The sequence below is a fragment of the Danio rerio genome, chromosome 8 (assembly GCF_049306965.1).
Source record: "Danio rerio strain Tuebingen ecotype United States chromosome 8, GRCz12tu, whole genome shotgun sequence".
NCBI lineage: Eukaryota > Metazoa > Chordata > Actinopteri > Cypriniformes > Danionidae > Danio > Danio rerio.
Window position 1 is genome coordinate 12,863,044 of NC_133183.1, and position 15,011 is coordinate 12,878,054.

General features: G+C 34.2%; 1 protein-coding gene across 6 annotated transcripts in view; it reads right to left on the reverse strand.

The window, feature by feature from the left end:
* pip5k1bb (phosphatidylinositol-4-phosphate 5-kinase, type I, beta b) overlaps positions 1-15,011 on the reverse strand; it is a 90,144-nt gene that overhangs the window by 53,161 nt on the left and 21,972 nt on the right. For all 6 annotated transcript variants that reach the window (XR_011016484.2, XR_012383683.1, XM_005166729.5 and 3 more), the window contains 2 exon segments: positions 1,994-2,101; positions 1,713-1,781 (listed from right to left, as the gene is read on the reverse strand). Coding sequence is in view for 4 of the 6 variants with exons in the window: in XM_005166729.5 (XP_005166786.1) it covers positions 1,713-1,781 (69 nt within the window). In the remaining 2 variants the exon portion in view is untranslated.

The window sequence follows — 15,011 nt, forward strand, 5'->3', positions numbered from 1 at the left end:
AATGTGTTGAAAAAATCTTTCTGTTAAACAGAAATTGGGGAAAAATATACAGAAGGGCTAATAATTCAGGAGGGCTAAAATTCTGACATCACCTTTTCTTATTTTTTATACATTTTAAAATGAAAAATGTAAAATATATTATGTATAATATATTTTATTGTTAATGACAACTAATACCATAAAACTAAAATTGTTTATTTTTTACTTAAAATAAAATAAACATGAGATAAATAATGCAAACATTTTTTATAGTTGGCTTTATGGTTACCTTGATGTATCAAATGTATTTAAAAAAAAGTCAAATAAAAGTAAAAATAAAAGTAAAAATAATATAAATAAATAAAGGAATGACTGTATGAATGAATAAATGACAGTAGCATTATGTTTATAAATAACAATAATAATAGTAATATAACATAATAGCAATAATTAAATTATAATAATAACAATAAATAAATATTGTAAATATTTCCCAAGTGCTGTTTAATGTAAAGAAGATTTCATTCATTCATTTTCTTTTTGGCTTTGTCCCTTTATTAATCTGGGGTCACCACAGCAGAATGGACCGCCAACTTATTCAGCATGTGTTTTAAGCAACGAATGCCCTTCCAGCTGCAACCCATCACTGGGAAACATCCATACACCCTTATTCACACATATAAACTATGGACCATTTAGCCTACCCAATTCACTTATACCACATGTCTTTGGACTGTGGGGGAAACTGGAGCACCCGGAGGAGACCAATGTGAACATGGAGAGAACATGCAAACGCAACACAGAAACACCAACTGACCCAGCCGAGGGTCGAACCAGCGACCTTCTTGCTGTGAGGTGAACGTGCTAACCACTGCACCACCATGCAGCCCGTAAAGAAGATTTTTTTAACATATATTTTTAAACATAACAGTTTTAATAACTTTTTTAAAAATATTTTCTATGATTGCAGTATATATTATTTTACTAGTTATTTTGCAAGATATTTCTATTCAGCTTAAAGTGCAATTTAAAGGCTTAACCAGGTTAATTAGGTTAACTAGGCAAGAAAAAAACATTTTAAAAGGAATAATAATATTGACTTTAAAATTGTTTTAACAAATTAAGAAGTACTTATATTGCAGCCAAACTAAAAGATATAAGACTTCTTTCAGAAGACAAAATATTCTAGAAAATACTGTTAACAATTTCTTTGCCCTGGTAAACATCACTTGGGAAATATTTGGAAAAAGTCTAAAAATTTCACAGAAGGGGGTGGCACGGTGGCGCAGTGGGTAGCACTGTGGCGTCACAGTAAGAAGGTCGCTGGTTCGAGCTTCCAGCAAGGCCAGTTGGCATATCTGTGTGGAGTTTGCATGTTCTCCCCATGTTGGTTTCCCCCACAGTCCAAAGACATGCACTATGGGTAAATTGAATAAACTAACTCGGCCATAGAGTATGAGTGTGTGTGTAAATGTGGGAGTGTATTGGTGTTTGCCACTACTGGGTTGAGGCTGGAAGGGCATCCACTGCTTAAAACATTCTGAAATAGGTGGCGGTTCATTCCGCTGTGGCGATCACTGATAAATAAGGGACTAAGCTGAAGGGAAATGAATAAATTTTACAGGACGGCTAATCATTTTGCCTTCAACTGTATGTATGCACAAACACACAAAAAAACATAGCATTCTCCATATTTCAGCAACAAACACAAGACTGAAAAACAGTTGATGCACCTTTTTGTATGTTTTTTCTCTACGGTTATTTCCAGAGCTCCCGACTCCATTGGCATTGGCTGATGACATCTGCACGAGACAACAAAGAGTTAAACGTCACACAAAACCATCAGCAGGGCATGTAAATAATCTCCTCAGGCTCCATCCACAAACCAGAAACCATCTGATTTGCAAAAGAGCCCGACACGCACAGCAGGACGTCCTGATGGAGAACTCGAGTGCCTTGTAAATGCAGCAAATGTGTGGTTCTGTTAATAATAAATGATGCAATTATGGTTTACCTTGATTTAACCAAGAGCACAGGTGTTGGTGTTTGGTTCAGCGCTGCTGCATTGCGCAGTCATGTGGACCAGAAAGCACAAGTGGAGCTCACAATGATGATGTTCCTCCTGTAAAACCAGAAGGTTAAAGCAGAGTTAATGAGGCAGCGGTTGGGTTTTAATGACCGACAACGACGTGAGCATGAGGTCAAGAACATGTCGAGGTCATAATTCAACTCACAATCTGAAGAAAAGGATTGGATTTTATTTATAAGGTCTCACATTTTATGTTATAAAATGTTTTATTTTTATATAGATTAATACTTTTTATATGCATTTTATTAGTTGGCTAATACTGATGAGGAGCAATAAATAAGATTTTGAAATTGATCTGATATTTTATGTGGCTTTTATTACATTTATTGGTTAATATTGATGTGCAGAAATAAACTAAAAGTTTTTAAAATATATTAAAAGGCAAAACAGAAATTGTATATGAATTAATAATATTAGTAATTATTATTAGTAATAATATATTTTAAAATACATGAAAATGTGAAGCTGATATTTTATTTTTAATTTTTTTTGGTTATTACTGATGTGCAGTAATAATTAAGATTTTAAAATATATTAATTTTATATGCGTTTTATTATTTTATTGGTTATTGCTTTAACTGTATATTGTAATATCAATACAATTTCAACATGTGATTTAAATAGCTCTATTTGGAAAGATTTCATTGATTAAGATTGACTGGGCTGATCAAGGGCTCTATTTTGACGGTCCATACGCAAAACGGAAAGTGCAGGGCGCAAACGCATTCAGGGTGTGTCATAATCCATATTTTCTAGTATAAGGACGGAAAAATCTGCTTTGCGTCGTGGCGCAAGATCTAAAAGGGTTGAGTTTATTTTCTTAATGAGTTAAAGGGGTGTTTTGAGAATAAACCAATCAGAGTCTCATCTCCCATTCCCTTTAAGTGCCAACTTCGTCACGCCTTAAGCGCATTTGCTATTTACATGACGTAAAGCAAGTTCACTTTCGCTTTTGCTCTCGTGGATAGGGAAACCTTTACACAGACATCAATTAGCCTATAAATAATTAATTTCGTTTGTTAATCGCAAAGATTTGTTTCAAAACTATTTCTTAATTAAGTTCTAATTTCCAGCAAACGAATAAATGAACAATAATAACAAAGTGTGATCAAAACACTGAGCTATTTTCAAATACACCTGCTATGCCCCATACGGTCTAAAACCTGCAGGTGGACAAATCTAAGCTTGTTTTTAATAAAAAAAATATAAATATGGATATAATAAATAATACTGCTAATAATAATAACATTACACAAAAGCAAATTGAATACACTGAAAAAGCCTCCCGAGATGAAGAAAGTATGACGGCAGTGGTTTTTAAATTCATGTAGGCTAGAAAATAATAGGTTTTGTAATATTTTAGTTTTTTATATTTATATTCTATATATCCAATATATATCCTTAATATTTTTATTCTTTTTCAAATGTAAAGATATTTGCGTATTGCTCCACATCTTGTGTATTAAGCAGTGTAAGCGAGGCGCACTCTGCGCCGGACTTTAGACCGGGTTTGTTTTGGTCTAAAGAAAAGACTATTACAGTTTCTCAAAATAGCAAGGCGCCAGCAACGCGTCAAAACACGCCTGCTTTTTTAGACCAGAACGCCTATGGACACACATATAAGCGCAAATTCATTTGACATTTAAAGAACGCCTTAAAACGACTCTTGCGCCAAGCTGAAACTAGCAAACAAATATTGCGCCGCGCCTTGCGCCACATTGCGCCGGGTGTATGATAGGGCCCCAAGTCTTTTTCTATGCAGCCATCTGCATACATTTTAATAGATCCCAAGCAAAAATAAATAAACAAACAGTGCTTTATGGTTTTCTAGGGAGTCTAACAGTACTTAAGTACAGAAATTGAACAAATGTAAAATGGAATAATCATCATTGCATAAACAATTAATAATGTATATTTAATAACATCTATATCTTTTAATCTTCCATAAATAATCAAATCTTGCTATGAGACAATTGCGCATACACACATTGTTATATTGATGTACAAATAAACGATTCATTGTTCAGCCCTAAAGCAAACTTTCCACATTTTTCTTCTTCTTTTTTATTACTAGTGGTGCAGAAATGACACACTTCACCTTTAAAGCTACAACAGGTACTCATCGACTCTCTCAGTGTGATCTCTGACCACCTAAGTGTGTGTTTGTGGCAGCAGCACTGAATAAACGGTGTGTCGTAAAGTCAGCAGACGGAGAGCAGGGCCTCACAGTTAGTGTAAATGAGGAATAATGGCCTTTTAGAGCGTCTGCATAAACAAACTGCCAGCCTGAGCCCTTATTCAGACTTGTGAAACTCTGCAAAGGGAAAACACTGCAAAAGTCTGGATGTGAATAAGCTCATGATAAGAAGCTGTCTGTGGAGTGTCAGATCCAGAACACAATCCAGAGAATCAAGACCTTAAAATCTACCCTTTTCCGAAGTTCTGTGATGCTTTGTGTGAACTATGGGAGAAACTTCACTGTACAATGCAAACTTGTTTTAGTAAATGAAAACTAAGAATAAAAATGTTGGTCAGAATTAACGCAATCTCACCACAATTTCATTGATTTAGTGGTTAATTTGTGTTTTTTGTGTTATCTCATGCGTACATTTTACAATTTGCTCATCCTTCAATAAGGGGAAGGGTTAGGGGTGTGTCTATACATATAAACTTAATGCATGCACACACATAAACACACGCACACACATATAAACTAGATCCTTGCATATACACCAACAAAAACAACAATACACACACATACAGCTGAAGTCAGAATTATAAGCCCCCCTGTTTAATTTTCTCTCCAATTTCTGTTTAACAAAGAGATTTTTCAACACATTTCTAAACATATTAGTTTTAATAACTCATCTCTAATAACTGATTTATTTTATCTTTGCCATGATAACAGTAAATAATATTTGACTAGATATTTTTTCAAGATACTTCTATACAGCTTAAAGTGACATTAACATCCTGCAACTTAACAAGGTTAACTAGGCAGGTTAGGGCAAATAGGTTAGTTATTGTTTAACAATGGTTTGTTCTGTAAAATATCGAAAAAATTAGCTTAAAGGGGCTAATAATTTTGTCCCACAAAATGTTTTTTTTTTTAATTTAAAACTGCTTTTATTCTAGCCGAAATAAAACTATTAAGACTTACTCCAGAAAAAAAATATATTATCAGACATACTGTGAAAATGTCCTCGCTCTGTTAAACAATTTAGGAAATATTTAAAAAAGAAAGTAAAATATCAAAGGGGGCTAATAATTCTGTATTCAACTGTATATATACACTTGCTGCATGGAAACACACCCATACACACTCTAATCTACAGTACATATGAATTTGCACCAGGCACTTCCATGTTTGTACAGATTAGCTCTTTTATATTTTTATACTTTGTACATTTTGGGTACTGGCACATACTCCATGTCTAAAGTTTTTAAATTTGTACATTTATTTTTATTTTTATTTTTTTTTTCATAAATGGTTGTGTAAGGATTTCACTGCAAATCATACTGTGTATGTGACAAATATAATTTAAATTTGAATGAATATGAAGGAGGTTTTATGCATGCTTATATCAACTGACATGAATTGCTCAGTTATGACATCTTAGGGTGCACTCACATTATGCTATCCGAACCATGCTCAGGCCGTTTTTCCCAGATCGTTTGAGAAGTGTGAGTGCTCTAAATTGGGCTCAGGCGCGGTTTACTTGGTCGGCCCTGGCCCGGTTGAAAGAGGTGTGCCATAGCGTGGTTCGCTTAGGCTCAGGCACGGTACACATGTAGTGCGAGTGCAAAGTGCCCCAGAGCCCGAAACTGAAGACGAGACAAAAACTAAAACAATATAAATAAAGAAATCCCCATTGTACTGAGCACAATGATCATCAATGACGTAAGCGTGCCCAGGCCCGAATGTAATGTAAGTGCAGGCCATCGAGGAAGACGGGAGGGGAGACAAGCGTGCTTCAGCCCGGTTCATGGTACAGTAACTGTACAGTGTGAGTACGCCCTTAAATGCAAAGACGACATTGTTTCTTAAAACAACTTGACATAAACAAGTACATCACAACCTGTTTTTGTCTTTGTCATGACAACTTGACATTACAAAAGACAACAAAACTTGTCAAAAATCTGTCATAAACATGATAGTCATAAAGCCATTATAAATATGTCTGGAATTTTATAATAGCGTCATTAAATTATTATTTTTTTTACCTCAGCTACAGTGGCACAAGCTACATTTGTCATTAAAATGTGATTAAATATTAGCTATGCTCTTTTTTTAATTACACATTTTAACCTCTTAAGGCCCAGGCTGTTTTTTTTACATGTATTTTTATTTCTCTTTGCTATTTGGGCTTATTGGAAACTAATTAGAATACAACCTAAATAACATCTTTTGATAATGATGTCCATATATGTGAACTCGAGGTCTGAATTTACATAAAACACTTTTTCCTGACTGTTTTTTTATGCATATATAACACATAATCATATTTTTTTTAACAAGTTTTCACTATTAGCGAGTAAAAACTAATTTTTTTTCCCCATATTCGACAGTTAAAAATAGAGTTACATTTAGAGGACATTTCAGGATGACACTGTATGTCTGTAACAAAATATAAAACATTTAAAGTATTTTGAATAGCCACTTAAGAGCTGAAATGTGCTGTCCACTTATGTGGCCATTAAAGCCCTATTGACCTTATTCTAAAATGCAGAAGTGCGCCTGTTTTCGCGATTGTCTTACAACTTCTGATTCAGTCGCCTATGGGAGACATGACTAGGAATAATAAACGGCAGAAAATGGTCAAACTACTTGCTCTACAAACAAATGTTTACATGACTATACAGACCAAGTAGAACAATATAATAAGAAAATATCAAATTTTCATCAAGCAGCGTAACGAGCAGTTTTTAACGTCAAAAAAATGAATGGAAGTGAATGTGACCGGAAGTCGCGAGACAAAAAGATTCAAATGGCAGCGCCCGCTCGTCGGCGGAGAATAAGGTAAATAGGAGGTTAAAGCCCTTTCGGAGGAAGAACCCACAGGAAGATCTTTTTTATTTTTAAATACAGTAATATTGCAAAATATTATTAGAATTTTAAACCATCTGAAAAGGTCAGCATTTACTTATAACTGTTAATGTTAACAACTTAATACCTTCTTGCTTTTTTGACTTGATTTTTTTGCAACAATATACTGTCATTATGACAAGTGCAAATTATTATATAAGTAGTGTCAAGATGACATACTACATCAGTCAATATTTAACCGTCTGAAAAAATAGCTAAACAAACATCACAACTTGAGAATGTTACGCTCAACCTCAATATCTAGTAAACAAAAATATCTAGAAAATAATAATAACCACAACATTATTAAATTACCCGGTTATCCTATTAACAAATACCTCTGGAAGTCCCTCAATCACCATATTATCTCCAAACATCACAACATGCCGCATATGACGTTCTTCAGTAATCCAGTTGAGAACAATAGTCCCATTGTAAGAAGCACAAAAAATGATGTGGCATTGACAGTGAAAAAGACACGGATCATGAACAGGCAAGTGCCCTTTAAAGGTATTAAAGATATGTGACCATGTGCCAGACATTAAGAAGACAGAGAACAGAAAAACACTTATGTTTCTATCACCATAACACTTTAAAAACCTGTCCTCACTTTCTCCCTCTTAATCTATCGCGCTCTTTCTTCTCTTTGTGGTTGCTACGAGTCCAGGTTTAGTGCTTGTAAACAGTAGACGAATTCAAAGCAGGCACTGAGGGGCAAAACCTCCCTCCAAGAATTCATATCGGATGCATATAAAATCTCTATTATTAAAGTGTGTATTGAATTAAAAGTCTCACATGACGTTAAAAAAAGTAAGTTTTGAACAGTACTCAAAATAAAGTATAAATGAAACTGGATGACATCTAGCACATCAAACACTTTCAAGTACTTCAGAAGTATGATTGTTAAAATTAATTTAATTATTTATTATTAAAATAATAATAAAATACTACAGTTGCACGATATGAAAAATATCGATGGCAGCTTAAAGACGCCTCTCATGTAGAGAATTAGGTCACATGCATTGCTCAGACTTTAACAGAGTGTAACAATCTTAATGATTCTGTGAGTCCATGTCCAGTCTATCATATCTGTTCTTTAATTTGTATTTTCAATTGGATTGAAGTCAGGTGATTGCCTGGGCCATTCTATAGCTTGATTTTCTTTCTCTGAAAGCATTTGAGAGTTTTCTTGGCTGTGTTTTGGATCATTGTCTCGCTGAAAGTTCCTCTCTAGTTTCATCTTTATCATCCTTCTAGTATAGATGTTGAACTGAACTAATTTTTGATGAAGGTCAGAGGGGTGATGAAGAACTATTGAGAGATTTCAGCTGCTGTCTGGGCATTTTTCACGTGTTCAATACTTTTTCCCTGCTTCATTGCATTTTATTACTTATAATTAGCATTTTATTACACTTAATTTGTACACTATAGATTTGTTTTCTTTGCATATATGGATTTCTTCAGTTATTATCAATATCTGGTGAACATTTTAAGTCAACGGCACCTTTAAAAATATGTTTTCTGAGAAAAATGGTGAAGTTTTGAATACTTATCTCTCTCACTGTGTGTATCCTCTTAAGGCCCAAGGTGTTTTTTACATGCATTTTTTATTTCTCTTTGCTATTTGGGCCTATTGTAACCTAATTATAATAAAAATCTAAGTATCATCTTTTAATATGATGTACTTTAAGAAAACAATGATGTCCATTTATGTGGACTCGTGGTCTGAATTTACATAAAACTTTTTTTAATGCATATTTAACATAGAATGTTTTTTGAACATATTTTGGCTATCAGAGAGTGAAAACAGCATTTTCTTCCCATTTTGGACAGTTAAAAATAGTGTTTGAGACATTTCATATGCTGCAAAATAGTTGCAGGATGACACTGTATGTCAGTCACAAAGTATTTTAAACAGCCACTTAAGAGCTAAAATGTGCTGTCTGCGTATCTGGCCACTAAGCCATAGGAGGTTAAACAGTATATTTTTTCGATTGTCTACAGAACAAGCCCAGTGTTGCCAGATTGGGTGGTTTCCTGCCCAATTGGCCAGTTCTGAAGATTGTGCAGGTAAAAAATTACATAGGCGGGTAGAGGTTGCAATGTGTTCATAAGTGAAAGTGCCAAACTGCAGTTAAAGTTGACGAATTAAAAATGAAACACCCGAAATTACATGAAACTCCAGAGGAAACGTGGACATCGAGGTGACGCAATCGAATTAATCGAATTATGCGCTATAACATGTAAAGCAGGATTATGACAAAAACATTCAAAAAGCAACTCATCTAAACACCTTCATCATATTATTGTCCTATTCAGATTAAGGCTAATAATTTGATCACTGATTTCCACGTAAAGGAAGTCAATGTCAGATTTTAACAGTTGAAGACAGAATTATTAGCCCCCCTGTTTATTTTTTTTTCCAATTTCTGTTTAACATGGAGAAGATTTATTCAGCACATTTCTAAACATAATAGTTTTAATAATTCATCTCTAATAACTAATTTATTTGATCTTTGCCATGATGACAGTTAATAATATTTGACTACATATTTTTCAAGACACTTCTATACAGCTTAAAGTGACATTTAAAGGCTTAACTAGGTTAATTAGGGTGACTAGGCAGGTTAGGGTAATTAGGCATATTGTATAACGATGGTTTGTTCTGTAGACTATTGAAAAAATATATAGCTTAAAGGGGCTAATAATTTTTACCCTAAAAATAGTTTTAAATAAATTTAAAACTTCTTCTATTCTAATAAAGTAAATAAGACTTAAAATTAAAAAAATAAATAAATAAAAAAAAAATATATATATATATATATATATATATATATATATATATATATATATATATATATATATATATATATATATATATATATATATATATAATTAAATAATTAAATTTTTCTTTAAATATACTTTAAAGAAAAAAATATTATCTGACACACTGTGAAAATTTTCTTGCTCCGTTTAACCACATTTGGGAAAAAAATGAAAGGGGGGCTAATAATTCTGACTTCAACTGTGTATATATATATATATATATATATATATATATATATATATATATATATATATATATATATATATATATATATATATATATATATATAGAGAGAGAGAGAGAGAGAGAGAGAGAGAGAGAGAGAGAGAGAGAGAGAGAGAGAGAGAGAGAGAGAGAGAGAGAGAGAGAGAGAGAGAGAGAGAGATCTATTTATTCATTTTATTATTATTTATCTCAATTTGTGAAATAATTCATTCAGTGTTTTTCTTGGGTAGTGTAATATAAAAATGTTAAAAAAAAAAAAATCTAACAACAGATTAATACAATAGAACACAAATTAAATAAACTTTGGCTGATGTTATGTAAAGTCTAACAGTATTCAGGTCCAGAAGTTAGAAAGTCAAATGCAATGCAGTTTTTACTGAATAATTAAATACATATATACAGTTCAAGGGGCGACACAGTGGCGCAGCAGGTAGTGCTGTCACCTCACAGCAAGTAAGTTGCGGGTTCGAGCCTCTGCTGTGTCAGTTAGCATTTTTGTGTGAGTTTGCATGTTCTCCCTGTGTAGGCGTGGGTTTCCTCCGTTTTGCATATACAGACATGAACCTGCATATTCACATCTTAATAGGAATTTGGGTTAATCAGATCAAAAGACACATTTCTGTTTACACCTGGAGTTTAATCAGTCTCTTTTGCCCACTTTACAGCACTTTCCTGACTTCTTTGAAGGAAAGGTGTATAGATGGATACATGTATTGACCTTGCTTAAATAAACTAACATACATGACATACAAATTCAAAGTGAGAGCAGAAGAGGACAGATAGCAGCAGCTGCAAAACAATGCCAAACACTACATGTGTGTGTTACCATCACAGGACATTGTGTTTTTACAGTACATTTTCAGACAGCTAAGTTTAAATCCTACTTTGGCTAGTTTACTTCAATAACACATCAGCTCATGTAGGAATTAGGTCAGTAGGCACAGAGTAGCAGGTCTTTTGTAGCTGTTTGAACACATTTTGAGTACATGAGCGTTTACATTACAAAACCAATAGGGGTGACTGTGTTTACAATGAACTCTGGAAGGGATCAAGACTAGACAAACTCTAAACAGACCTAATTTACATCTGTATTTAGACTCATCCACGTGTGATTGGATCAACAAATGTATTTTTTTATGTATATTAACTTTAAATATTAGATCTTTTGATACCCAAACACATTGCCTATCAATAACCTGTCCATCCATCAAGTAACTGTGTGTGGTACAGTAAGTGCACGCTAAAAGAAAAAGTTGCTCACTTATATTTTTAAGCTGAACCAATTTGAACTTACATCAATTAAGTTGACTTAAAACATCAAGTTACATCTTGTTTAACCTAAAAAAAATAATTTGAAACCTAATTAACTTTTTAACTTAAGTTAGAGTAACTTAAAACAGATGTTGTCATGACTTTTTTATAAAGCTCATTTTACAGTGGATTGATAATACTGATAAATACTAAATTAGTCTTCTCTTAATTTAAACTGTTCATTCATTCATTCATTTTCTTGTCGGCTTAGTCCCTTTATTAATCCAGGGTCGCCACAGCGGAATGAACCACCAACTTATTTAGCAAGTTTTTACACAGCGGATGCCCTTCCAGCCGCAATTCATCTCTGGGAAACATCCACACACACATTCACACACTATGGACAATTTAGCCAACCCAATTCACCTGTACCGCATGTCTTTGGACTGTGGGGGACACCGGAGCACCTGGAAGAAAACCCACGCGAAGGCAGGGAGAACATGCAAACTCCACACAGAAACGCCAACTGAGCCGAGGTTCGAACCAGCGACCTTCTTGCTGTGAGGCGACAGCACTACCTACTGCGCCACTGCCTCGCCTAATTTGAACTGTTTTCTAAAATAATCTATGATTGAATAAAATAATCTCTAGCCCCCAATGCTTTATTTCATCTCTCATTATATATATATACACTGTTAGACATTTCTGTAAATTACACAGTTATTTACTGTATTTCACCCAGTGTAATACTGCAAATTCCTTTTACGGTAAATAACTGTATTTACCGTTGCATTATGGGAATTTAGTGTGACGTCGAACAACATATACAGCGATGTACTGTATTTGTAAAAATTCGTGTATTATACTGTATTTTCCACAACTGCTTCAACGCCACCTTGCGGCGATTCCACTACTCTGCACCACATTTTGCCTGAGGACCCTGAAGCAATTCTGGAGGACAATTTATTAGTGTGCCTGAAGAACATACTGGATTTAACAAACTTTACTCTGGTAAGCTGAGGCAGTGTTTCATTTTACAGAATGTTTTGTGGACGAGAATAGAACAAAGTAAAGTATAAAGTTGGCTATTATTATTTTCTCTGGCTTGGCGTTATTTCACCCATTTGAGAAATATATCATCTATTAAGATGTTACCTTTATTTAATTTATTACATTAACACTACTATTACTTTAAATAAGACTGTTTATGACTATTAGCCATTGTTCTCGTCATATCTTTTTATTTATTTACATAGGAACCGGTGTTGCAGCGGGTTTTGGTTTAGGAGGGAACCAGAGGTATGCAGACAGTTTTGGAGGACACTTAGCACGAGACAACGGTCCGGCAGAGAGTGTTTTCCCCCAGAAGAATATGAATGAAAGACCAACAAATAATCCAGGTAAAAGCGCGTCTGTCTGTGCTGACAACACTCGACATTGATTTGAGCACCTCTATTAGCATTTGTTTGCTCGGCAACATTGGCTGAAGCGATCTTAAAATGGTAATGTTAACTGTTAGCTAAACTGAGCTAAGTTTATACTGAATTGGACTCAAACTCATTTTAACGTGCAACGTTTAACTTATATTGATTTATACTATATATATTAGATGTTGTGAACTTATTTTTCTCTGGTTTAGAGTAACTTATAACGTTGAGAAAATAACATCGCGACGTAACCTTATAAGAACGTTAACGTAAATCTATAACGTTACAATATGCATAGAGGTAAAGTTGGTTTTATATTCGCACATTCGTTCATTTAGAAGACTCTATACTGTTTACCATGTTACTTTGAATATTCGATCAGAATTAGCATGCCAGTATGACTTGAAATCAACATTAACACTGTTTATTTGACCGTGAGCATGTTGTACTTTGATAGTCATTAGCTGCTAAAATGATTTCGCTATTTAGAGTTTGCAAATAATACTTTTATGAAATTAAATTATTTAGGGGGAAGTCTGAATCTGCTAATATAAAACCAATTTTACCTCTATGCATTATGCTAATAACCACCTTTTTGCTATTTATTGTTTGCTAATTATTTTTTTATCACAACTCTTGACATTTAGTTTAACATAATTGTTACCATTATATTTTTTTCTGTTTAGATATGGCACTGGCACAGCAGCAGGTTTTGTCTGAAGAAACAAACAGCATTTCAGAGGAACATCTTGATCAGCACAGCCTTATAAGACCAGTAAGCAACCAAGGTAAACAAATAAAAAAAAGTTGTGTGGAGGTTGTGGATTGTAGCATGGTATTCTTATCTGTATTTTTGGCTTTTTTATGGTCTCAATATAGAATACTGGGAGCCTGCCTGTGCAAACTGGACCTCATACAACAGTAAGTACTGTACATCTATTTGTTTCTCAATATATTAACGTTACTTTTAATACAAAATGTGTCACATGTTTAGTTGCTAGCTAAATAAAAAAATCGTTTTCCCTTTTTTATTTAACCATTTAGTAGGTTTTTTTTCATCTTTGTTTATAATATTTTTGAGCAGATTGAGGTCTGTCATGGGTCAGACATTTCAAAATACAATAATTAGTATTGGGATACATGCATTTGTCTATGTATTAAATGTCTTTTTCCCCATTTCATGTTGCCTAAATATTTTGTAATAAATAAAATAATACAATTTTTTGTATAAATAATTCCAGAGGATGAAACAAAATGCACAGCAACAACCAGAGTGAGCCAGAAGATAGCAGGAGAAGTAGTGAAGAGAATGACAACCATGAACAACAGTGAGTTATCCTTCTTTCACCAGCTAACTGAGAACTTGAATTAGGTGAGACACTCTCAATAGTTTTATCAGTATTCATTCAGTTTTAGTTTATTAGGAATACATAAAACAAATAGTCTAATCTGTCCTGCAGTGAATCAACCCATCACAAATGCTACAATGTTTTTGTAAAACCTTGTTAGGGGAAAAAATAAACAGGACATTCTGGTTAGTTATCTTTTAAACATGGTAGTGAGCAGGTTATGAGCAGGAGCCAGTTGCTCAGTACCAGCTGAAAACTAGCCCAACCTAGCTGCCATGCTTCAAAATAATTAACCAGTATATGATTTATTTTTTTTAAACAAGCTTCTTCTATGCTTATGTTAGTCTGTTTGTCCTTATCCAGAGTTCTTCATAATCCTGGACTGGGCCAAATCCTGACCAGATGCTGTGGTGGTCATGGAGGAGTGAATCCTAAAAGACACACGTGATCAATGAGTTTCCGCATTGATCCAATGGGCCAGCCTGACCACCCGCTGGTGAACTTTCAAGCCTCTGGTGCCTAGACTGCGGCCTTGCACAAGTTTGGCTAGAGGAGAACTGGTCGTGCCCAACTGAGCCTGGTATCTCTCAAGGGATTTTATTCTACACTTTCGTCAGTTGGTGAAGTTTCTTCCATGCCACTGTCGCCACTGGATCACTTGGCTACGATTGGTGGATCGGTGGATTTGCTCTTCAGTGTTTGGACTTTCAGCAGTGACATTTACTGCTTCAATTCTGAAAACTGGACTGAAGCAGCTTCAATTTACAAGAACTTC